The following is a 26,919-nucleotide window of genomic DNA, read 5'->3' on the forward strand; positions in this document are numbered from 1 at the left end:
ATCGCCGACAGCTCCAGATATTTAGCATGCCAAATATTTTACAGGCATCGGTGATGTGTCGGCGATTCCCTCAGATCGTGTCTTTGATAATTCACACCGCGTGATTGTCACTCGCATGAACAAGCACCGATTTTCCTCAGATTTCAGGCATTTGTCGGCGATTGAGTGAAAAATCGGGCTAAAATCGTGCATCCTCGCTCCTCCGTCCTCCATCCTACGACCCGGAAACCGATCGAGCTCAGCCATCTTGAAGGACATCTCAATTCTCTAATTGCACCGCGAGGAGGCGAGGATCGAGGAGTGAGGAGGCTTCCTGAGGAGTCATGAGCGAGGATACACATATTTATTATGTGTCTTAAATAACAAACTTTAACAACATGAGGGCAGATCCCTTTAGCCCAGCTGATGAGGCTTTGAAGTGATGCTAAAGGGAGCGAGGATATATAATTTCACTTGATTCAATTCCTCCATCCTCGTGTCTTTTCCTTGCGTCCTTCCCTCGTGTCCTGAAGGGTACAATGACTCAAGAGGTAACAACAATTTGTACAATTCTGAAAAAGTAATTTCTCAAATACATTTTGAGTACTTATTTTGTTATTATTTTCCTTTATTCACTCCAGGATTTGGGAATATCTCACCTCACACAGAGGGTGGACACATCTTCTGTATTATCTTTGCCCTGTTGGGAATTCCTCTGTTTGGATTCTTGCTGGCAGGAGTGGGAGATCAGCTTGGAACAATCTTCGGAAAGGCAATTGCTAAAGTGGAGGGGATGATTGATGTGAGTTAAAGCAGTCTTTTATATCTATATATGTATGCATTGACATTAACTATTAGTACAGTCAGTCCAAAATCATTTTACATTTATGTAATTTACATCAGACATGACATCAGAAGTGAGTACAGATGATTCCTAATTGTAAAGTTGACAAGTATGTCCTATTGCTTTAAACAACCAAAAACAAACACTTAAGGAAGACTATATTGAAGATACAGGTCCTAAAGTATAAACTCAATGCAACAAAAGTCAGTAGTGCCCAGTCCTATTCCTGGAGATTACCTTTATGCAAAGTTCAGCTCCAACCCTGATCAACCACACATGAACCAGCTAATTAAGATCTTCATGAGCACCTGATTAATTCAAGACAGGTGTGTTGGAGTAGGACTGGACATGAACTCTGCAGGTAGATACAGTAATGCCGAGTTCACACTGCACGATTTTCAAACTCGTCGGAAGCATTCAGTTGCTGCTGTGTTCACACTGCACGATGGATCGGCGACAAGGGGTTTCACATTGCATGACTTCACAATAGGAAGAATCGCCGACAGCTCTGTCTGGTGCAGGGTTGCCAGGTTTTCGCTACAAAACCCGCCCAATTCCTACTCAAAACTAGCCTGAAAATAGCCCAATTGCTTTCGAGGGGGTCCCCCAGTAAAAATCGCATTCGGGGGTAAAATACAAATTTTTTTGGCGGGGTTCTCCTGGTACAATTCACATTCCAGGGCCTAAATATCACGTTATTGGGGTCGCTTCAACCTGCTGACATAAAAAACAACCGGCAGCAATCGCGGATTTGGCAACACTGGTCCGCAAACTACGTTTCATATAACTCCTCCCCGAACTTCCTGCTGCCCTGTATCTTGTTCTCTCATTGGCTGTAGGTCATTGCTGATGTGTTTTTCAGTCAGAACTTATTTCACACAGCGTGATTGTGAATCGCCGACAGCTCCAGATATTTAGCATGCCAAATATTTTACAGGCATCGGTGATGTGTCGGCGATTCCCTCAGATCGTGTCTTTGATAATTCACACCGCGTGATTGTCACTCGCATGAACAAGCACCGATTTTCCTCAGATTTCAGGCATTTGTCGGCGATTGAGTGAAAAATCGGGCTAAAATCGTGCATCCTCGCTCCTCCGTCCTCCATCCTACGACCCGGAAACCGATCGAGCTCAGCCATCTTGAAGGACATCTCAATTCTCTAATTGCACCGCGAGGAGGCGAGGATCGAGGAGTGAGGAGGCTTCCTGAGGAGTCATGAGCGAGGATACACATATTTATTATGTGTCTTAAATAACAAACTTTAACAACATGAGGGCAGATCCCTTTAGCCCAGCTGATGAGGCTTTGAAGTGATGCTAAAGGGAGCGAGGATATATAATTTCACTTGATTCAATTCCTCCATCCTCGTGTCTTTTCCTTGCGTCCTTCCCTCGTGTCCTGAAGGGGAGGATGCACAAATAAGAATTGAGAAGCACCCTATTTCTATCTCCAGAAATAGGATTGGGCACCCCTGAAAAGTGAATACACCTGTGAGTGAGTACATCTGTGATTTCCTAACTGCATGAACATGTCTGCATTGTGGCTCCATAGAGGAATTAAAATATCTGATTTTAAGACTTAATAAAAATGTAAAAGAATACAGGTAAATTGGTTACAAATTAAAAACAGTCGAAACACAATTGCAGCAGAAATCAGAAGGTACAAATGAGCAATATTACCATTAATCCGAGCCACAGTGGCCATCCTCCTAAAATAATTACACAGGCAATGTGCTACTTGCACACTTGCACAATCTTGCTCTGAAAAACAGACAGGCAAGTGCTTCAGACCCAGCTCAGGGTTTATTAATATAAATCTGAATTTCTGTAACCGCTCAGACACTGCATTTCTTCACATATATCCCTCATGTATTCTATCTTTCTCTACTCCTTCAGGAGATTTGTAAAGTGCATGAGTAGCTATATGTCACATCACATTCCCAACACTGCAGACCATCCCAGTCTTCTACCCATGCACTGTCCACAGCCCTTCACAGCTAATAAAGTCACTTTCAGCTTTTCTAAACTTGCTCCCTTTTGACTTCCTGTGTGTACAGCATGATCAAAGGCAGCACAGATGGAAGCACACTGTCTTCACTAAGTGCTCTTGCTACTCATTGATCAAACATGTTACACTTAATTAATTGTATTTTAATTTGGTCTGTTCAGGAGTTCATGAAAGCCATTTCATTAAAACAGGTCACATTTCTCAAAGTGGACACTTCAACTAGATAGCGGATAGATTTTTCACTTAATACGTAACACAATAACTACCGAATATTAAACTATTAAAATGAGTCAGAGAATGAGAACCATCAGAAATATAAATAACTGATTGAGATATGTGACAAAACCTTTCCCACAATTTAATCGGCTGTTACATTTTCAAAATACCTGTTTATAATAACACACATCACACATGATAACTAGAGTGCTCTTAACACAAATGCACCATTTCGTCTTCTCATCATTTCGTTAAAAATCATGACATTGCATGTTTAATTACTCCCCCATCCTGACAGCATAATGCAATATCTATTAAGTATTTATTTAACTTAGGGCGCTGCATTCTGAGGGTCTTTATTATTCAATATTTCATATTGCCTTCTTTTTACAATTATATTTATAAATATCACATGGTTTTGACAGGAACAGGCATTTGTAGTCTTGATACTTGAATATGCTCTGTATTCCATATTTCACCTATGAATTCAGTAATGTCACATATGCTTGCCATGATTATAAGTGGGTCCTATTAGTTTGCAACGCTAGGATCACAAAATGCGTAAAGCATATGGAAATCCTGCTGAAGTCAAAGTAGGTTTGTTGACATTTATCATTCATGTGGCCAGTAAACCGTAAAACAATTTCAGAAATGTAAAAATTACAGTAGTTGTAGTGTGATATTGACCCATACTGAGTGACACACAATGAAAAAAAAAAGTACTTTCTCACAATTTTTTGAGAAATAGCAGAAGCAGCTGGAGATTGCAACCCAGACATATCTCTGAACATCTTGAACTATTAATCCTAAATAATTTGCTTTTTCATAAACCTTTTTTTTTTCATGTATGCTTGTTTTGTCCCTGGAAGGACTAGGTCAGTGTTTTTATTAGTACTCCCTAATGCAATTAATTTAAAGGTGCACTCAGTGGGTGCTTCTTACTATGCTAATAAATGTTTCCTCGCTCCCCCATCCTGTGACCAGAAAATACATTGTCTGCCATCATGAAGGATGTATTAATTCTGTAATTGCACCACAGTTGACCTTACAACAGCATGTTACTTAATCATGGCCATTGCTTTTCAAGGGAAGGTACTTTATCTATATCTATCACAAAATGATGTTACACGATGGCTTGTTCACTGATGTACCGGATGATTTTGGAATAAATTACTTCAAATGCAGTTTATCACTGCAAGAAAAAAAATCACAAAGCTAGATACATAAACACTTTCAGAGACAAATGTCCCAGCTATTGCTAAATTTACCATTAATGTGTGGTATAACAACTCAATCAGCTGACAAAGACAATTAACTATCGGTGGCAAGACACTGTCAAAAGATCTCCGGGATAAAGTTGTGGACAGGCACAAGTCAGGAGATGGATACAAATTTTGTAAAGCTTTTATCAATGCCTAGAAGCACAGTGAAGTCTGTTATTAAGAAGTGGAAGGTATTTGGTACAACACAGACCCTTCCTGGATCAGGACGTCGCTCCAAACTGGATGAAAGAACTGGAGGAAACTGGTCAGAGAGGCAACCAAGAGGCCGACAGCAACTCTGAAACAGCTGCAGGACTTTATAATAAAGAGTGGCCATTGTGTGCATGTGACAACAATATCACAAATTCCCTACAAATGTGGCTTGTATGGGAGGGTTGCAAGAAAAAAGCCACTCCTCAAGAAAGGCCACATGCAGTCACGACCGAGCTTTGCCAAAACACACCTTGAAGATTCTGAAGCAGATGAGACTAAAATTGAATTATTTGGCCTATTAACACCAAACAATATGTCTGACAGAAATCCAATACAGCTCACCATCCAAATAACAGCATTCCTCCAGTAAAGCATGGAGGAGGTGATCTCCTGTTATGGGGAGTTTCTCTGCAGCAGCAGAGACTGGAGCACTTGTCAGGATAGAAGGAAAAATGGATGAGGAAAACCTGCCTTCTGCCACAAAGTTGTCAATGGGAAGAAGGTTTACCTGGAATATTGCTTTCAGAGGTGGATGGCTGCTATTTGGGAACGCAGTCGTGACTTCCTGCTGCCCTGTATCTTGTTCTCTCATTGGCTGTAGGTCATTGCTGATGTGTTTTTCAGTCAGAACTTATTTCACACAGCGTGATTGTGAATCGCCGACAGCTCCAGATATTTAGCATGCCAAATATTTTACAGGCATCGGTGATGTGTCGGCGATTCCCTCAGATCGTGTCTTTGATAATTCACACCGCGTGATTGTCACTCGCATGAACAAGCACCGATTTTCCTCAGATTTCAGGCATTTGTCGGCGATTGAGTGAAAAATCGGGCTAAAATCGTGCATCCTCGCTCCTCCGTCCTCCATCCTACGACCCGGAAACCGATCGAGCTCAGCCATCTTGAAGGACATCTCAATTCTCTAATTGCACCGCGAGGAGGCGAGGATCGAGGAGTGAGGAGGCTTCCTGAGGAGTCATGAGCGAGGATACACATATTTATTATGTGTCTTAAATAACAAACTTTAACAACATGAGGGCAGATCCCTTTAGCCCAGCTGATGAGGCTTTGAAGTGATGCTAAAGGGAGCGAGGATATATAATTTCACTTGATTCAATTCCTCCATCCTCGTGTCTTTTCCTTGCGTCCTTCCCTCGTGTCCTGAAGGGGAGGATGCACAAATAAGAATTGAGAAGCACCCTATTTCTATCTCCAGAAATAGGATTGGGCACCCCTGAAAAGTGAATACACCTGTGAGTGAGTACATCTGTGATTTCCTAACTGCATGAACATGTCTGCATTGTGGCTCCATAGAGGAATTAAAATATCTGATTTTAAGACTTAATAAAAATGTAAAAGAATACAGGTAAATTGGTTACAAATTAAAAACAGTCGAAACACAATTGCAGCAGAAATCAGAAGGTACGAATGAGCAATATTACCATTAATCCGAGCCACAGTGGCCATCCTCCTAAAATAATTACACAGGCAATGTGCTACTTGCACACTTGCACAATCTTGCTCTGAAAAACAGACAGGCAAGTGCTTCAGACCCAGCTCAGGGTTTATTAATATAAATCTGAATTTCTGTAACCGCTCAGACAGTGCACAGGACACTGCATTTCTTCACATATATCCCTCATGTATTCTATCGTTCTCTACTCCTTCAGGAGATTTGTAAAGTGCATGAGTAGCTATATGTCACATCACATTCCCAACACTGCAGACCATCCCAGTCTTCTACCCATGCACTGTCCACAGCCCTTCACAGCTAATAAAGTCACTTTCAGCTTTTCTAAACTTGCTCCCTTTTGACTTCCTGTGTGTACAGCATGATCAAAGGCAGCACAGATGGAAGCACACTGTCTTCACTAAGTGCTCTTGCTACTCATTGATCAAACATGTTACACTTAATTAATTGTATTTTAATTTGGTCTGTTCAGGAGTTCATGAAAGCCATTTCATTAAAACAGGTCACATTTCTCAAAGTGGACACTTCAACTAGATAGCGGATAGATTTTTCACTTAATACGTAACACAATAACTACCGAATATTAAACTATTAAAATGAGTCAGAGAATGAGAACCATCAGAAATATAAATAACTGATTGAGATATGTGACAAAACCTTTCCCACAATTTAATCGGCTGTTACATTTTCAAAATACCTGTTTATAATAACACACATCACACATGATAACTAGAGTGCTCTTAACACAAATGCACCATTTCGTCTTCTCATCATTTCGTTAAAAATCATGACATTGCATGTTTAATTACTCCCCCATCCTGACAGCATAATGCAATATCTATTAAGTATTTATTTAACTTAGGGCGCTGCATTCTGAGGGTCTTTATTATTCAATATTTCATATTGCCTTCTTTTTACAATTATATTTATAAATATCACATGGTTTTGACAGGAACAGGCATTTGTAGTCTTGATACTTGAATATGCTCTGTATTCCATATTTCACCTATGAATTCAGTAATGTCACATATGCTTGCCATGATTATAAGTGGGTCCTATTAGTTTGCAACGCTAGGATCACAAAATGCGTAAAGCATATGGAAATCCTGCTGAAGTCAAAGTAGGTTTGTTGACATTTATCATTCATGTGGCCAGTAAACCGTAAAACAATTTCAGAAATGTAAAAATTACAGTAGTTGTAGTGTGATATTGACCCATACTGAGTGACACACAATGAAAAAAAAAAGTACTTTCTCACAATTTTTTGAGAAATAGCAGAAGCAGCTGGAGATTGCAACCCAGACATATCTCTGAACATCTTGAACTATTAATCCTAAATAATTTGCTTTTTCATAAACCTTTTTTTTTTCATGTATGCTTGTTTTGTCCCTGGAAGGACTAGGTCAGTGTTTTTATTAGTACTCCCTAATGCAATTAATTTAAAGGTGCACTCAGTGGGTGCTTCTTACTATGCTAATAAATGTTTCCTCGCTCCCCCATCCTGTGACCAGAAAATACATTGTCTGCCATCATGATTAATTCTTTAATTCTGTAATTGCACCACAGTTGACCTTACAACAGCATGTTACTTAATCATGGCCATTGCTTTTCAAACTTTATCTATTTATCTATATCTATCACAAAATGATGTTACACGATGGCTTGTTCACTGATGTACCGGATGATTTTGGAATAAATTACTTCAAATGCAGTTTATCACTGCAAGAAAAAAAATCACAAAGCTAGATACATAAACACTTTCAGAGACAAATGTCCCAGCTATTGCTAAATTTACCATTAATGTGTGGTATAACAACTCAATCAGCTGACAAAGACAATTAACTATCGGTGGCAAGACACTGTCAAAAGATCTCCGGGATAAAGTTGTGGACAGGCACAAGTCAGGAGATGGATACAAATTTTGTAAAGCTTTTATCAATGCCTAGAAGCACAGTGAAGTCTGTTATTAAGAAGTGGAAGGTATTTGGTACAACACAGACCCTTCCTGGATCAGGACGTCGCTCCAAACTGGATGAAAGAACTGGAGGAAACTGGTCAGAGAGGCAACCAAGAGGCCGACAGCAACTCTGAAACAGCTGCAGGACTTTATAATAAAGAGTGGCCATTGTGTGCATGTGACAACAATATCACAAATTCCCTACAAATGTGGCTTGTATGGGAGGGTTGCAAGAAAAAAGCCACTCCTCAAGAAAGGCCACATGCAGTCACGACCGAGCTTTGCCAAAACACACCTTGAAGATTCTGAAGCAGATGAGACTAAAATTGAATTATTTGGCCTATTAACACCAAACAATATGTCTGACAGAAATCCAATACAGCTCACCATCCAAATAACAGCATTCCTCCAGTAAAGCATGGAGGAGGTGATCTCCTGTTATGGGGAGTTTCTCTGCAGCAGCAGAGACTGGAGCACTTGTCAGGATAGAAGGAAAAATGGATGAGGAAAACCTGCCTTCTGCCACAAAGTTGTCAATGGGAAGAAGGTTTACCTGGAATATTGCTTTCAGAGGTGGATGGCTGCTATTTGGGAACGCAGTCGTGTAAGACAGTTATACAGACATACTTTGATGACAGACATTGCTCAGGTATTTCAGAATGACCAAAACAACATTTCAGATGCTGTGCAGCGAGATCGGTCCGCTAGTTAGTCAAGTTATCCCGTCCCATCGTGCAAAGTCACATCACTTTTTTTGATGTGCATGGTGAAATTTATTCGGTAAATGTGTTTCCATTGTTGTTTCCATTTTTTCTTATTGGATAAAAAGTTTATCCTACTCAGTTGTGCGCATACGTTTTTTTTAATGTGCATTTTTAGAATTTATGCGCATTTTGGCATTTCCATCCAGCGGTTTTTTTTTTATGCGATATTTCAAAATGCGCATAAAAATAGGTGGATGGAAACACAGCTAATGACCCAAATCACACAGCAAAACTGAGCACACAGTGGTTGAAGGAGAAACAGGTGAATGTCCTTGCATGGCCTCGTCAGAGCCCAGACTTAAACCCCACTGAAAATCTGTGCAATGACTTTAAGATCGCAGTTCACAAACGCTCACCATCAAATTGAACTGAGCAGTTCTGCAAAGAAGAGCGGGCAAATATTCCAAAGTCTAAATGTGCAAAGTTAGTAGAGACAAATCCTAACAGACTAAAGGCTGTAATTAAAGCAAAAGGTGCTTCAACAAAATACTGACACAAGAGCATGATCCTTTTTCCAACTTTTCTGACATGTTGGTGTTATATCTTTACTTGTATGTTACAAGTTGCACTGAGTAAATACAACTGGATAAAACAAAAACTGTGTCCATCTTCATTTCAGGCTGCAAAGCAACATAATGTCATTATTTTATAGGGGGTGATTCTTTGTTATACCCACTGTATATTAAGTGTTGTACTGAAAATAAAATTATGTTAAGAGTTACAGTTGCTGTGAGTGAAAGTGAACGCATTACATAGATAAAAGTGAGGTGTATTGATAGGGACTTCAATACCCCAAATGCATAAGCAAGGTAGTGTACGAGGAGGTGTTGGGAAAGAGAGAGGAAGGAAAGAATAAACAGTGACCTGGGGAGATGCACACAGGTGTCGGGAATCTTGTTTAATGTCTTAATTGCAGTGATGATACTGTACAACTAGCTCCATGTAAATGAAACCGCTTTATTAAAAGATGTCTGGAGTCTTCGTCTTGTTAGTGTAATGATTTTTCTCAAAAGTGTTTTTCATTATGCGTAAAATGTTTTTAATTACCAAAAAATTAGAGTGCATCTCGAAATGAGCAGAAACAGACTACACTGTATTTTACATACACTCACATTCAGTGTGAGTGGGTTTAGTGTAAAACCCCTGGACATCTCTTTAGCAGAATATTGTAGAAGACACAGAGATGGGCTCTTTTTATTTGGGGCATTGTACTTAGGCTTTTTGGGCCCCTGCCTTATCACAGCTTTACAATGTCTAAAGCAGGGGTGTCCAATCCTGCTTCTGGAGGGCCAACGTCCGGAAGAGTTTAGCTCTAGCTTGCTCACCAGGAAGTTTATAGTGTGTCTGAAGACTTTGATTAATTTGTTCAGGTGTATTTAATTATGGTTAGTTAAATTGGTAAACTCTGAAGGTTAGTGGCCCTTCAGGGACAGGTTTGGACAGCCCTGGTCTCAGAGTAGGGGTTTCCAGTTCTGCTCCTGGAAGACCACCCCCCTGCACAGTTTAGCTTCAACACACCTGCCTAGAAGTTTTTAATGATCCTTGAATAGCTGGTACAGGTGGGTTTAAGGCTCTATCTTTCGCTCACATTTGACACAGATTTGTTGCACACGTGTAAACACAAAAACCCGCACGAGATCCGATTTTTTTCCATCCGATCTGAGCCACTTCCAAATGTGGATTTTAATCGGATACACATCTGATATCTGGACATCCGACCTACGTCTAAACACACATATCTGATTCTCCACAGAACTCCCTATGCGAGGGCGACACGTTTGCTTATAAAGATTTTTAATGGCGTTTTAATGCCGGCGTGCTGTATGTGCTCGCATTTTATTGAGATGGAAACTTTTTATAGGTAAGAGATTGCACATTCAGGAGCTGGTTTTCAATCCCCCAAATAGTCTAACAAATTAAAATTACCGTTATTTTCCGATCTTTATCCGTTCAGCCAGATTTTGTGCTGCAAAACATCCATGACAGCCTTTGTCCATCCTGGCAAATAATAATGGCCATTCGACGTGAATTATATAAATAATTTTAATAGCACGGCCATTTAAAACCCGAGGGTCTACCATGTGCATAGTAAAGCGATCACTGCAGACAATCCTTTTGGGTGGGAATTAATGTAAACACGGATATCGGATACCAGTGGTGTCTAAAGTGAATGTAAACAGATGTGCCAAAAAATCGGATATGGTCAAAAGATCGGATCTGTGCATTAAGACTTGCAGTGTAAACGCAGCCTAATTAGGGCTAGAGCTTAACTTGGCTGGAAAGAGCATGAGCTCTTTTGATTTGTGGCAGTGCATTAACTCCAACATCCTGGCACAGAGTGTTGTTAAGGCAAACACCGCTCCCATTTTATTTCTTCAATTATTTTTTCAGAAAATTTACCAGTTTGTATAAGTATATTCACTGGATTCTGCACATTTACATAATTTATTCATCCGTCCTTCCATCCATCTGTGGACACCTCCATCTTTCCATCCATCCTTTTTTCTCTCCTCAGAAGTGGAATGTGAGTCAAACCAAGATCCGTGTGATTTCTACCATGCTTTTCATTTTGTTTGGTTGTCTCCTCTTCGTCGCCCTGCCGGCCATCATATTCAAACACATTGAGGGCTGGAGTGCACTGGAGTCCATCTACTTTGTCGTCATTACCTTGACAACCATTGGCTTTGGAGATTTTGTTGCGGGCGAGGGTGAGCGACGCCAGCATGAAGAGAACAGTGGTGAGCGTTAATGGGACACACATGCATGTGCTAGGTGATTTGCAAAATGGATTATAGCATCATGTCTTGTTTGTTCAGGTGGTTCTGAGTTAGAGTACCTAGATTACTACAAACCCCTGGTGTGGTTCTGGATCCTGATTGGTTTAGCGTACTTCGCTGCTGTTCTCAGTATGATTGGAGATTGGTTTCGTGTCATATCCAAGAAAACAAAAGAGGAGGTATGTTCTCATGTGATGCAATAAATTATGCCATTTTTAAACAACAGCTGCACTCACACATGTATGCAAGGCTTTAAAGCAGGGGTGGCGAACGTCGGTCATGGAGAGCCGCAGCCCTGCAGAGTTTTGTTTCAACCCTAATCAAACACACCTGAACGTGTTAATCAAGGCCTGAAGTGTTATTAGGAAGCTACAGGCAGGTGAGTTTTTATCAGGGTTGGAGCTGAACTCTGCAGGACTGCGGCTCTCCAGGACCGGAGTTCGCCACCCCTGCTTTAAAGCCAACATGAAATTAAAACAGAACCTAGTGATAGTTTACCCAGAAATAAGTTTTTTTTTGGTTCCCTATTTCATAATTCAACATCATGTTGCTCCAAATCAATTTGCTGTATTTGCATTTTTTTCCAATGGCAGATGGTCATGCAGTCTCTGTCAAGCACTAAATAGAGAAAAACAACAGAGCCAAAGTAGTATCATTAAAATCCATATCCATCCAAATGTATATATTCTTTGTATTCTAACGCTATATTATGATATCTTTGTGTAAAGAACAGACTAAGATATGTCATTTTTCACATAAAATTTCCCTCTCATCCAGCTCCCAAATGTCATTCTTCTTTACACAAATTTGAACTGAAATACTGTGTTTTATTTAGACGTGAGAACCAACGCATTTGGTTTCAGGCTGGTGCTATTGGTCTACATTTGCCATTTTAACATTTGTAGTTGCAAATAATGATTGAATTTCCTTTTAAACCATTTATCACACAAAAACTACTATATGCTTTCAGAAGACTTGGCACATGAGTCACATAGACCACTATTATGTGTTTTTATTTTTTTTATTTCTTTTTGGAGCACGTGGTGTGTTTGCAATCAAGTGTCATTATATGGAAAAAGAGCTACATAAAGTTCCTTCAGACAAAGTTACTTAAAAAAATTCCCAGCACATATTGTTTCGAACAGCATGAGATGAGTAAATAACGACAGAATATTTGGTGCACTAACCCCATGTTTTTTTTTTCCCCAATCTATTTCTTTTTGGCATTCTGTAGGTAGGAGAATTTCGAGCTCATGCCGCCGAATGGACTGCTAATGTGTCCGCTGAGTTTAAAGAGACACGTCGACGATTGAGTGTCGACATTTATGACAAATTCCAGCGTGCTGCATCGATCAAGCGCAAAATGTCAGCTGAAATAAACCTCAGCCCACCTGTCAATCAGCAGATGACACCAGGGAAACGTGCACATTCAGTTAACCTTGGAGATGAGAGAGAGGCGTATCCCTACACATTTGTACGAAACGGAAGCTTATTCCTCAACGGTCTTATCCCAGATTACGCTGACCATCGGGACATCACTAAATTACAAACACAATGAGTTGGAACTAAAGATGTTCACAGATAAACTGTGGAAAGATAAGATGTATAAAGAGGATGCAAAGAAAAGACACAAAATGTTTATATAAAAAATAATGTATATCCTAACTTTTAATGTGTACAAAAATCATTGATTTCTATTGACGGCCACGCAAAAGTAGCCATGTATTCTAATTATTAATTTTTGTTGGCAACATATAACGTTATTTTAATTTATGAGATTACAGATTAATATACTGTAGATGTTTCACAAGTTTTCTGTGGCAAGACTCTACAAGGCATGACAGTCTTTCTGCTGCAGGAATAGGCTAATATGGACAGCTGAGCACCTGCAATTGAAATGAATGCTAACGGAGAACTCGCTTGAGGTATATTTCTTCCTGAGTGTCTACCACACTACGAGACAATGTCTACAAAGCCTGACTTTTGGTTCTGCCAGCATAATAAAGTCACAACCAGAAGAGACACAGTCAACAGGTAGGTGAAAGTGACTATAGCAGTCCTGCCGTCAGTCCTGTCAAAATTATCATATTTATGAGATGAGTGCACATGAACATCACTACAATGTCTTAATTACCAGTGGGAGATTTCTTTAAGGATAGTTTTAACCCCCCAAAGAAAAAAGGGTCACACATTGGCTGCTGTCTGTTTTATTATATATACTGAACAAAATTATAAACGCAACACTTTTGTATTTACCCCTATTTTTCATGAGCTGAACTCAAAGATCTAAGACTTGTTCTATGTACACAAAAGGCCTATTTCTCTCAAATATTGTTCACAAATCTGTTTAAATCTGTGTTAGTGAGCACTTCTCCTTTGCCGAGATAATCCATCCACCTCACAGGTGTGGCATATCAAGATGCTGATTAGACAGCATGATTATTGCACAGGTGTGGCGGCTAGGCTGGCTACAATAAAAGGCCACTCTAAAATGTGCAGTTTTGCAGGGTCCGAAAACCAGTCAGTATCTGGTGTGACCACCATTTTCCTCATGCAGTGCAACACATCTCCTTCGCATAGAGTTGATCAGGTTATTGATTGTGGCCTGTGGAATGTTAACAACAAACAATATTTGAGAGAAACAGGCCTTTTGTGTACATAGAAAAAGTCTTAGATCTTTGGTTAGTGGGCAGCTTCAACATATGCAGATTTGGCAAGCTCAAACCATTGACCTTTTCCCATGCAGACACGGTGAAGAAGGATATGAGGAGAGTAATTTCATTGGGAGAACATGCTCATCTTTCTGCTGCTGCTGCTGCTGCTGCTTCTTATGTTTTTTTTGTTGTTGTTTTTTTTTAATTGGGAACAGGTGCCTTCAGTTCATGGTTAATTATTGTCTACCATGGCAACACTGACGGGCTCACAGAAGGCCCTCCAGTATGTATTCAACAAAAGCTGTTTTGAAATTATGAAAGATAGTCACATATTTGAATAGATTTTCAACCGGCTTGCAGTTAATCGTTATATCCCTAATAAATACATTTTACAATTAATGTTATATTATTTGATTTATCGTTTATAAACATTAATAATATACAGGTGCATCTCAATAAATTAGAATGTCGTGGAAAAGTTCATTTATTTCAGTAATTCAACTCAAATTGTGAAACTTGTGTATTAAACTACTTCAGTCTGTGTGCACTGAATTTATTTAAGTCTTTGGTTCTTTTAATTGTGATTATTTTGGCTCACATTTAACAAAAACCCACCAATTCACTATCTTAACAAATTAGAATATGGTCTATCTCAACAAATTAGAATATGGTGACATGCCAATCAGCTAATCAACTCAAAACACCTGCAAAGGTTTCCTGAGCCTTCAAAATGGTCTCTCAGTTTGGTTCACTAGGCTACACAATCATGGGGAAGACTGCTGATCTGACAGTTGTCCAGAAGACAATCATTGACATCCTTCACAAGGAGGGTAAGCCACAAACATTAATTGCCAAAGACGCTGGCTGTTCACAGAGTGCTGTATCCAAGCATGTTAACAGAAAGTTGAGTGGAAGGAAAAAGTGTGGAAGAAAAAGATGCACAACCAACTGAGAGAACCGCAGCCTTATGAGGATTGTCAAACTACTTCAGTCTGTGTGCATTGAATTTATTTAATACACGAGTTTCACAGTTTGAGTTGAATTACTGAAATAAATTAACTTTTCCACGACATTCTAATTTATTGAGATGCACCTGTATTTAAGTTGAGTTTACTCACATTTTTAAGGCAGCAGGTGAACTTTCGTTTCTAAGTTTAACCAACTTGAAATGTTTTACAGTGTACACTCTAAAAAATGCTGGGTTGTTTCAACCCAAGTTTGGGTCAAATATGGACTAACCCAAATTTTGGGTTAAAAATGTCATTTAAATATTTAACCCAACAGCTGGGTTAGTCCATATTTGACCCATATTTTGAAACAACCCAGCATTTTTTAGTGTACTGTTACTGAACTTACTGGACAAAACACTTTTTTTTTATGATCATTCAACGCTATCCAAGTACACCAAAATATTTTAACATGATAGCGTCTGTGCTGATGCCTCATCACAGTTCAGTTTAATGTAACTATTATTCTGCTTAGCAAGCACTGCAACCTCTGACATCCAGATCGCTGGGCTGAGACTGCAGAGACTGCAGTTGCCATGGAGCTCTGAGACACATTTTAAGCCACAGCTCCACTCTGCTGTGAGGAATACTATGGTTGCCAAGCCATGACCGTAAATCTCGTCCTTCCTGTACCCACTTGACACTCTTCAGGGAATGAAGAGAGACAGACAAAGCAGACACAAGACTGTTTACAGATGAAATGTGTCCTCAGATGATTTAGAGTTACAAAGGTCTCACAGGCACTCTGAAGGAGGCAGGAATTGATGTTTCTCTTGTAGTAGACTCACAGCTGAAAGCTATATATATTATAACTGAGTTTTACCTTTTTTTTCTCTAAAAAGGCTGTACACTGTCTTCAAGTGAACTAAAATGCCTTTTTCTTGCAAAGCAGCGCTGGGCAACTTCGGTCTTGGAGGGCCAATGACTGTTCTGCAGAGATTAGTTCCAACTTACATCAACCACACCTGGACAAGCTAATCAAGGTCTTTAAGATTACTATAAAGCTACAGGCAGGTGTGTTTGATTAGGGTTGGAGGTAAACTCTGCAGGACAGTCAGTGGCCCTCCAGGACCGAAGCTGGTTGAACAAAACGCACCGATTTCTATTAGATTGTGATCTTAAAGTGCTATTCTGTTTCATCCCTGCTTAGATAACAACACACATTAAGATTAAGATCTTCAGGCATTTTTTTTCTATTTTTTTAATTGTGTGTGAACCAGATTCTGTTAGTGACAAACTCATATCATACTCATAGAGCTGCGGCACAATTGGTTTCTGAAGGCTTTTGAGAGCCTCATTTTTTATGATATTGGTTGCAAGTCTGAGATTGTTTTAACCCTCACAATCACAATTAAGATCAATCATAGTGAGCATTTTCAGGTATCAAAAGGTGAAAAGCAGAGGTTGGACGACCATGACATAATGACATTTGAAATTGATCTAGAAGCATTTACATTCCTGTTCTTGGAGTCTGTTTCAGATTGAATCTTTTATTTACCAAATGTCCATCAAGTTTCTCTAAAAGCACAGTGACTTTGAGAAATCTACCATATGTATGCATGCAAATTCTGCAGTTAGAATTTATATTGTATTTTCAGTATTTCTACACTATGACTTAATACACTTGATCACTTCATGGCAAAGGTCAAATGTTTTAGGGGTGAAATAAGAAAAATAATAATCATAGATGACAAATGATTGTATGTAGTGTATACAGTAAATGCTGTTTGTATATTGGTGCTCTGCATCTTTAAGCCAAAATAGGGCGAGTAAAGCTGATAATAAGTGTGAATATTAATGGGTTCTTAACTGCACCAGCCTTTTTCAAATGAACGGAATCATATACATTCGATGTGTTTTCAACGGCTGTTCTGTGGCAATAAATCTGGACAGTAAATGGGAATTAATGGTGTTTCATTTTGTGAAAGTTTTTGAATGCATTGTTTTGTTCTCGCATTTGAGTGCAGTCACTGCAGCACTGATGTATGTCAACACTGATTACAATATAGCTAGATCTAAAATGCAGAGGATCACTTGTTTCGTCGTTACATATCGTCATATCACCCAGAACCTAAAACTTGTTCTGTGGTAAATTATAGACGTAATTTTGAGACTTTCTGCAAAGATGCTGTTGATGACTTGACTTGATTTGGAAGCTTATAGATAACATTATTCCTTACCTTAAAGCAAAAGAGTAAGTACTTCATTTGTCTCATAACTGCAGCAAAAAAATATTGCTTTTCAGTTCTTTTAAGAAGATATTTCATATTTCTTTCAATTACATTTCCCATTCGATTTTTAATTATAATTCTTTATTATAATGCCTCGGCAATAATAGTACAAAACTACAATCACATTCATTTGAATTAAATATTCATAATTAAATTGAATTAAATAAAATACATGATATTCATTACTAATGTAATGTTCTCTAGTGTGACTGAGCTCTGGGTGTTCCCTTCAAAAATCTGGGCCCTTATACATTTCTGATCTTCCAATCACAATGTCTTAAGTCAATTAAGAATAAATATATTCAAAATGTGGGGAATTTGACATTTCGGAGGCTCTAAATGAATCCATAATTTCCTGTAGGAGGAAATAGTTTTTATTGACGTAATTTTTACTTACTCTCTGTGAAAGACTTTTTTACTAAAGTTCAGTCATAAACCAAGACTCATAAAATTAGCTTGTCTTCCCTTAAGATAGATAAGTAGGTAAATTCATTGAACTGTGAGTACATTTCTGAGTAAATAACTTGGGAAGTAGAGATAGCCTATAGATATCAGAAACCTCAAGACTTGGCAGCTGTTCAGAAATCACAATCCCAGCCTGAAAATTCCTCCTCTGCTTGGGTCTTATCATAGGGAAAGTGGTCAAAGTTTATATAGCAGGGACCCTGTAAACCAAAGAACCCACGAAGACCCAATCAATGAAACAGACTTTGTTACTTAGTGGCTTGTGATGTACAGTTGTGATTTATCCTGAATCAGTTTTTAAAAAGCGGACAGTATCTTGTATTTGTTTGATGTTCTGCCAGATAAATCTATTACAATGTTGACAGTTACCACATAATCAAAATGCTTTGCCATTGAGGCAGAGTAAGACACCAGAAAAGTGCTACAAACAACCCAGGACAGCTAAGGGAGTATCATTATGAAACATTATACTTTTGCTAAAATTGAATTTAATATAATCTATGTTTAAAATTTGACCTTTCTTATAAGTCGAATAGTCTGTGCCTCCAGCTGCCCCATTCTTAATTTATGCCAGTTAATGCTGTTAAACCACCTGAGAGATAATTGAGAGAAAATGTCAATACACACATAACAGCAAAAACATTAATAACAATAAAAACAGCACAAATGTCACATAAGCATATTCAGTACCATAACCATACTCATCTCAGTACTCAGTACTACTCAGTGTGTGTATACAGACACACACACACACACACACACATTTAAATGCAATGTACACCGAACTAAGCCTAATATATCTTCATAAAACTTACCTGTGATGTCGGACATCTTTGATTCCATTTTTTGTATTGCCCAGACGCTGTCCAGGACGTGGCCTGCATCTGATGTAAACAACACATAAACTGAAGACTAAAAATGTAAGACATTTAAATAAAATATATATTTTTTTAAATTGTAAAAACAAGCCAAAGCCTCCATAATAGATTCAGAAATTACCTGCACAGTTTACTGATGAGAGACTTGGCACCTTCCCCCATATATGCTGGAAAATTCAGCACACCATCCAAGATCTTGGCATAGATTTTCTGTGGTTCTGAACTGGAGAATGGCGGACTTTAGGACAAATAAAACATTATTATTAATAATAATTACATTTTGCCCTAAACAAGATAAATACAAATTTAAACATAAATAAATTGCATTTATAATATTATATTTTTGGATATTAATAAGCTTACAAATTTATAACAAGTGCAAACTTGATAGCACATGCACACTCTCAGAAAAAAAGGTACAAAAGCTGTCACTGGGGCAGTACCTTTTCAATAGGTACACTTATGTACATTTTAGGTACTAATATGTACCTTTAAGGTACCAATATGGACTGTTTAGGTACAAAGGTGTGCCTTTTGAAAAGGTTCTGCCCCAGTGATAGCTTTTGTACCTTTTTTTCTGAGAGTGCAAAAACGGATTGCATGCTTGAAATGTACAAAGCAGAGCATCATTTTCCACAGGTTTCCTTTGATGAATATATCATTTTGGGGTGTTCCTCTATTCAGACACAAAATGCAGGGTGTTGATTATGCTGTTATGCAAAATTATTTATGTTTGAAAGTAATTTCGGAAATTATGATTTCTAGAGCAAATTAATGCATTTGAAAGGCACTGAGCATAGTGTGTCACTGTGGCAGAACAAGATTTAAAAATGGATAAAAATCTGAACTGAATTTTATATTTTTTGATATTCACACAAAATCCACATCATATAACTCTTATAACTCTAAGGGGAAAAAAGAAAATTTATTTGAATCTTTTCAACATTGCTAACGCAATAATGCTAATGCATCTCACAAAATAAGGTCACAATTAATCCCCATTAATTCAAATTCTGTTACATGTGTTCTGTGTAGGTTCCTTGTGTTTTTGTGGCAACGAGATACATAGCAGACTGTCATCACTCAATGGTTGGATGTCTAAGTGGTGCCCGCTGTGATCAGCAGCAGCTGGATGCAATAATCGCATGCCAATGTGCATTGGCTCGTTTAGTTTACACTAATGAATAATTGATTTGTTAAATCAAATTAAAGTTAGTGTGTCAGATTGGTCGAGACGCTACAATAGACTAGAAAACGTTGTTGGCGTTAGTGACGTGACATGTGGCCAAGTATGTGGTCTGCATTTAACCCATCCTTAGTGCGCACACACACAGCAGTGAACACGCACACCGTGAACACACACCCGGAGCAGAGTATTTATGCTGCGGCGCCCGGGGAGCAGTTGGGGGTTCGGTGCCTTGCTCAAGGTTACCTCAGTCGTGGTATTGAAGGTGGAGAGAGCGCTGTACATTCACTCCCCCCACCTACAATACTCGAACCCGCAACCTTTGGGTTACGAGTCCGACTCTCTAACCATTAGGCCACGACTTCCCTACGACTAATAGTGGAAGTGCATTAGCACGTACCTATCTGACCGCCATCAATTCGTAGCAGTGAATGAAGAGGTATCATATCGATTACAAGTGCAGTATGGAGTACTTCAAGGCTCAGTACTAGGGCCGTTACTTTTCACACTTTACATGTTACCCTTGGGAAATATCATAAGGAAATACGGTGTTTGCTTCAAATGGTTTGTTTACAAACATGGCGTGTTGTGCTATGTGACGTTAGCACTTCCTGTGACACGTTGTTGTCACGGTAACCAATGCATGCCCGTGTAATTAATGCAGTTTAATGTCTGTCTATGTTAAACAGTCATAGTTTTAGAACGTGGTGCTTTCAGCCTTCAAGACTTGTTTAAAGAATTACAAAACGTGTTTACTGTAAGTTACAACCGGTTTAAACATATATGTAGTTATGTTTGCCTCACACATGAGTACTTAAAGTACAGTATTACACCTTTAATTTCACTCAGCGAGTGAAACACAGTAATGACCACCAGGTTGCTCGGCTTATATATATGCAGTCAAAGTGTAGATGAATTGCTTCAATCTAATTATAAACTATAAGGCCTTTATGCTGTAGAAAGGGGAGCAGCGCTCACATCTACCTTGATATAACTGTACTGAGATTTCTTCTTCAAAGAAACAATTTAAACAATACTGCAATTTTGTGATTTCTTCACTAAAGCATATTACATTATGGTACAGTTTGGACATGCCGCTGAGCTGAGATTCAGACTTACGCTTTGTCAAGACAGATTTATGCTTTAATACTGAAATTAGGGTTTCTTTGCTAAAATCAGATTAACCTTACACCGATGCCATTAAGCATGAAATACATAAAGACTCTCACAATTATAATAGCGGTACCAATTCAAACCCCCACTTTATCTGCATCTCAACAAGCCAGCAAATAGGGACACCACCGGGCATCTGAAGTCACGTCCTATTTTACCCTGGGCTATCAAGCACACACTTTTTAAGTTGCCAGTGTTTAAACTCATAACTTTCGTTTTATCACGCCCGCATTCTCTCCACCAATCTGTAGCGGATTAGCTCATGGGGAAATATGAATAATTAACCATAACTAGTTATAATTAACTATTCATATTTTAGATCCACTGTAGATATTTAGCTGACCACTCAGGGTCAACTGTCTTGTCAATTCTAAGAACGTTAATTTCCTGGTTAAAGGAAATAACTTTCTTACTGTACAATTCTATAAGTTTGTAACGTAAATCTGCATGATTATTGACTCCGGTTATGAGTAAACAATGAACACGTCAAGTGTGATACAAGTAAGGTTTTATTAACTACATAAACACTTAAACTAGTCTAACATACTACATAAACACATTAAGCCGGTCTAACATACACATACACACACACACACATACAGTTGGTATAGGAAAGGGTTAAAGTTTAGCACTAAAGAAAGAGACATAAGGAATGACATTTATGGAACCATTTTGCATATTCAGCAGATCTAAAACCTGAGGGAAAACGTCAGATTGTTAGTTCAAACAAACCTTGTAAAAAGGTGTAACTGATACTTAATGCATCAATTAAATCGACTAAGTTTGATACTTGCGTATGTCTGAAAAAGATTCCTGATGCAATCTTAAGGTCCAAGATCTTGCTGAAATTAGTTGATGAAAAGAACCAGTTTGAGTCAGTGTCACTTGATGAATGGAAAGGACTAGGCCGAAGAAAGGCCTGGCACAGATGCTTTGTATCCTGAAGCGTTTTTCTCACATCATCTTTGCTTCTGACTGAATCACCGACTGGGGCGGGTCCCTGGAGCCGGGCCTTTAAGGTCGGAGAAGGTCTCCGCCTTTCAAGATGGGCTTGTCCCATGAGCACAATGGAATTTCCGAGCGGGAGGTGGCACTTGCTGGAGGGTTTACGACCCTTTGTTCTCGAAGCATGGTATTTTGCAAATGGACTTAAATCGAAATTATTAACGATTCTCAGGGCCCTAATATATATTGCCTATGTACCACCATATAATATACACGCTTGTTTCGATCATAAGAAGGCAAATTCATAGATACTAAAGATTACATGATTACATATAGTGAAAAGGGAGGATCAGGAATGGGTCCCCTCACAAGCATACTAAAATAGTCTAAGAATCAAAATACACAAATACACAATGACAATAATATACTCAATGGCCTGAAGAAATATGTGTGTTCATTCAAATAACGGTTTTTCTATGAATTAACTAGAACACAGTCATTTCTACTCTGCTTTTCCTTGGGACAAAGAGTGGGCTATCCTTCTCACATTCCTGGGGGGTCATAAAACCAGTGATATCATGATTAGTTGTCATGGTGACCAGAGGGCCTGGTGTTCAGCAGACATCCTGGCATCCAGTTTATTGAGTGAGGGGACTGTGACGATTTGTTAACCTAATGAATAATTGATTTGTTAAATCAAATTAAAGTTAGTGTGTCAGATTGGTCGAGACGCTACAATAGACTAGAAAACGTTGTTGGCGTTAGTGACGTGACATGTGGCCAAGTATGTGGTCTGCATTTAACCCATCCTTAGTGCGCACACACACAGCAGTGAACACGCACACCGTGAACACACACCCGGAGCAGAGTATTTATGCTGCGGCGCCCGGGGAGCAGTTGGGGGTTCGGTGCCTTGCTCAAGGTTACCTCAGTCGTGGTATTGAAGGTGGAGAGAGCGCTGTACATTCACTCCCCCCACCTACAATCCCTGCCGGTACTCGAACCCGCAACCTTTGGGTTACGAGTCCGACTCTCTAACCATTAGGCCACGACTTCCCTACGACTAATAGTGGAAGTGCATTAGCACGTACCTATCTGACCGCCATCAATTCGTAGCAGTGAATGAAGAGGTATCATATCGATTACAAGTGCAGTATGGAGTACTTCAAGGCTCAGTACTAGGGCCGTTACTTTTCACACTTTACATGTTACCCTTGGGAAATATCATAAGGAAATACGGTGTTAGCTTTCCCTGTTATGCTAATGATACTCAGCTCTATATTTCTTCGCGGCCCAGCAAAACATACCAATTTGAAAAACTAACGGAATGCATAGTCGATATAAACTGGGACACGGGTTCAAATCCGGCCTGAATTAAGTGCCAATATCATCCTTTCTTTCCTGTCTGCTCTCCACTTCCTGTAAAATAAAGACAGCAAGGCCAAAAATTCAGTTGCAGGTTTAATGTTTTTGAATAAAACATGCTATTACACAAAGGTCAAGATGTGTTTTTTAGTATTCAAAAACCTACTGACCTTCACTGTCACAGTGTGTTCCACAGGATCCTCTCTGATGTAAGTTCCTCTAGTTGTTGTTTTTCATCATATGAGAACGGAAAGGCTTCCTGCGTGATAGTAACACTGACTCTGGATGACAACAGTGTTAATTATGTTAATGATTGTATGAAATAACTGCCAGTGAGATGAGAATGGGTTTTATAACATTTGTCTTTATGTATTAGTCAGACCTGCATGCCGCTCATTCATATGTAATTTCTACAGGAAACTCTACAGCTTTAAACAGAAGAACCTCTACATCTGCCAGAAGATTAGTTAGTCTGGACTGATGAAAGAGGAGAGACTCCATCAACACCTCTTACTTCAGTCAAAGCTTTATTATCTTGTGTTCAGAGTATAATGAACCAAACACAACTCTTCATTATACTCTTACTTAGATGTTTCTTCACAGAACTAAAACAATATATTTGTGCAGACAAAAAACTGGCTTAATACAAATTAAAAAAAATCATAAAAAAAAAAAAATATATATATATATATATATATATTAAAAAAAAATTTAAACTGCAGAAAAATATTAAGAAAGTATTTCCTATAGTATGTCTAATAATTTAGAGATTAATTTTAGTATCTACACTATGATTCAAAAGTTGAAAAAAACAGTAATATTGTGAAATATTTGTACAGTTTAAAATAACAGTTTTCTATTTAAATATATTTCAAAATGAAATGTATTCTGATGCAAAGCTGCATTTTCAGCATCATTACTCCAGTCTTCAGTGGCACATGATCTTTCAGAAATCATTCTAATATGCAGATTTTTTTTCTAATATGCTCAAGAAACATTTATTATTATTTTTAAAAAATGGTTGTCTGGAAACCTGGAAAGTCTGGAAGCTGTGATGCAGGGTCTTTTTTAAGGATTCTTTGACGAACAGATAATTTGAGGATCAGTATTTATTTGAAATAGAAATCTAACATTATTTATGTCTTTACTGTAATTTTTTTTATCAGTTTAATGAATTGAATAATCAACTTACTGAATAAAATTATCAATTTCTTTAAAAAAATAGTGATCGTAAAGGTTTAAATAGCAGTCTATATGAAACCAGCTTTTTCTCTGTCCTATGTGAAATCTATATTTTTAAAAATATTATTATAAAATAATAACAAAATTCCCAACTTACCCAACTTTCTCTGGCTTTACATCATCCTCCAGAAAATCAGCACTACAAAAACAATTTTTGATAAAGAACAATACTTCAGTACCAAAATAACCTAAACCGCTGTTGCAAAACACTAGAATAACAATATACACTTAGCGATCTAAAACATGAACCCAGCCAGAGAACAGAATGCACAATAGCCACCTGTAAACATGTCACTGGAGTAGCACAGAATGTTTCTACTGTTTCTACTGCCTCTTGATTACAGGTAGAGTAAAATATTAAATGCATGTTAAAAGTGACTGCGTTGAAGACTATACTGAAAATCTTTACAAATGTAGAAGTCACAAAGCAGGAAAACTCACTCGTCATGGAGCTCAAGGCTTTCAAAGGGAATGGTCTCCTCAAAAACCCTGTGAGAGAATAAAGGACATTGATCATTTATCAAAACTCCGAAATCAATGGAATTATGTGATTGCATTTGTACAAACTAAGTAAAGCAATATTGTCATCACTGACATCAAACTTACTCTTTATCAATGAAAAAGCAAGTGACAGCTCTCACAGCTGTGCATGTGGCTGTCCTAAGGATCTCTCTGGATTACACACAACAGAAGATTTGTTTGACTTTTACATTTAAACCAGAACTGTTTATGGCTTACATAATTTACCTGATAATTGTATCTAGAAAATGACATCTTTAAAAATAAACATTTAAAATAACCAGCTGATCAATGATTAACAACTATGTATTCCTGATATTGTATTTCTAATGATCCCATGTTGTCACTAAGTGACCGTGGTTACCGTATTAGAGCCACTTCTCCAAAGTATTCCCCCTCACTCATCTTACGGATGATTTTCTGCTGTCCGTTCACTTTTTTGTCACTAATACCTAATGGAAATAGACAAAATCCTGACCAGCTGTTTTAAGTTAAGATTTATTTTAGTAAGTAAGATTATTTACATTTATGTTTAATACTAAAAACACAAACACACGGATCATTTTGTAGCATCTTTCATAATAAAGCTCCTAAATATGTGCAAAGTTTGGTTCTTGCATAGTTAGTGTTCGTAAAAGTGCTCAAAAACACATACAGGTGCATCTCAATATTAGATATTAGAATTAGAATGTCGTGGAAAAGTTTGTTTATTTCAGTAATTCAACTCAAATTGTGAAACTCGTGTATTAAATAAATTCAGTGCACACAGACTGAAGTAGTTTAAGTCTTTGGTTCTTTTAATTGTGATGATTTTTGGCTCACATTTAACAAAACCCCCACAAATTAAACAAATTCAACAAATTAGAATATTTCATAAGATCAATAAAAAAAAAATTGTGAATTGTTGGCCTTCTGGAAAGTATGTTCATTTACTGTACATGTACTCAATACTTAGTAGGGGCTCCTTTTGCTTTAATTACTGCCTCAATTCAGCGTGGCATGGAGGTGATCAGTTTGTGGCACTGGTGGCTCTTGATGCCTTGACCCCAGCCTCAGTCCATTCCTTGTGAAGTTCACTCAAATTCTTGAATCGATTTTGCTTGACAATCCTCATAAGGCTGCGGTTCTCTCGGTTGGTTGTGCATCTTTTTCTTCCACACTTTTTCCTTCCTCTCAACTTTCTGTTAACATGCTTGGATACAGCACTCTGTGAACAGCCAGCTTCTTTGGCAATGAATGTTTGTGGCTTACCCTCCTTGTGAAGGGTGTCAATGATTGTCTTCTGGACAACTGTCAGATCAGCAGTCTTCCCCATGATTGTGTAGCCTAGTGAACCAAACTGAGAGTCCATTTTGAAGGCTCAGGAAACCTTTGCAGGTGTTTTGATTTGATTAGCTGATTGGCATGTCACCATATTCTAATTTGTTGAGATAGTGAATTTGTGGGGTTTTTGTTAAATGTGAGCCAAAATCATCACAGTTAAAAGAACCAAAGACTTAAACTACTTCAGTATGTGTGCACTGAATTTATTTAATACACAAATTTCACAATTTGAGTTGAATTACTGAAATAAATGAACTTTTCCACGACATTCTAATTTATTGAGATGCACCTGTATTTAAGTTGTAATGAGTTTCTTTTACTTCTCCTTTGAGAATGATATAAAACGTATTGCCCTCTGCTCCCTCTCGGACAATCACTTCATTTTTCTGAAACTTCACTGTAATAATTTACTTAGTTGTAAGGGAATTAATCATTATTAA

The 26,919-nt window shown here is 38.2% G+C and overlaps 1 protein-coding gene and 1 long non-coding RNA gene across 2 annotated transcripts in view; one reads left to right on the plus strand and one right to left on the minus strand.

The window, feature by feature from the left end:
• The window catches only part of LOC107592955 (potassium channel subfamily K member 2-like), a 24,217-nt gene extending 10,972 nt beyond the window's left edge, over positions 1-13,245 (plus strand). Inside the window, exons 5-8 of the mRNA XM_016282542.1 lie at positions 621-781; positions 11,230-11,452; positions 11,531-11,670; positions 12,726-13,245. Of these exons, the coding sequence (XP_016138028.1) occupies positions 621-781; positions 11,230-11,452; positions 11,531-11,670; positions 12,726-13,049 (848 nt within the window). The 3' untranslated portion in view covers positions 13,050-13,245. The remainder of the gene's footprint in view (positions 1-620; positions 782-11,229; positions 11,453-11,530; positions 11,671-12,725) is intronic.
• A 4,744-nt stretch (positions 13,246-17,989) lies between these two features.
• Positions 17,990-18,731, minus strand: LOC107592981 (uncharacterized). Its single transcript, XR_001610048.1, has 3 exons — positions 18,664-18,731; positions 18,365-18,440; positions 17,990-18,048 (listed from the first exon to the last, which is right to left on the minus strand). It is a non-coding gene; the product is annotated as an uncharacterized lncRNA (long non-coding RNA).
• Positions 18,732-26,919: the final 8,188 nt, after the last annotated feature.

This window comes from Sinocyclocheilus grahami, unplaced genomic scaffold, assembly GCF_001515645.1.
Source record: "Sinocyclocheilus grahami isolate Dianchi unplaced genomic scaffold, SAMN03320097.WGS_v1.1 scaffold161.1, whole genome shotgun sequence".
In the NCBI taxonomy this organism is placed as follows: Eukaryota; Metazoa; Chordata; class Actinopteri; order Cypriniformes; family Cyprinidae; genus Sinocyclocheilus; species Sinocyclocheilus grahami.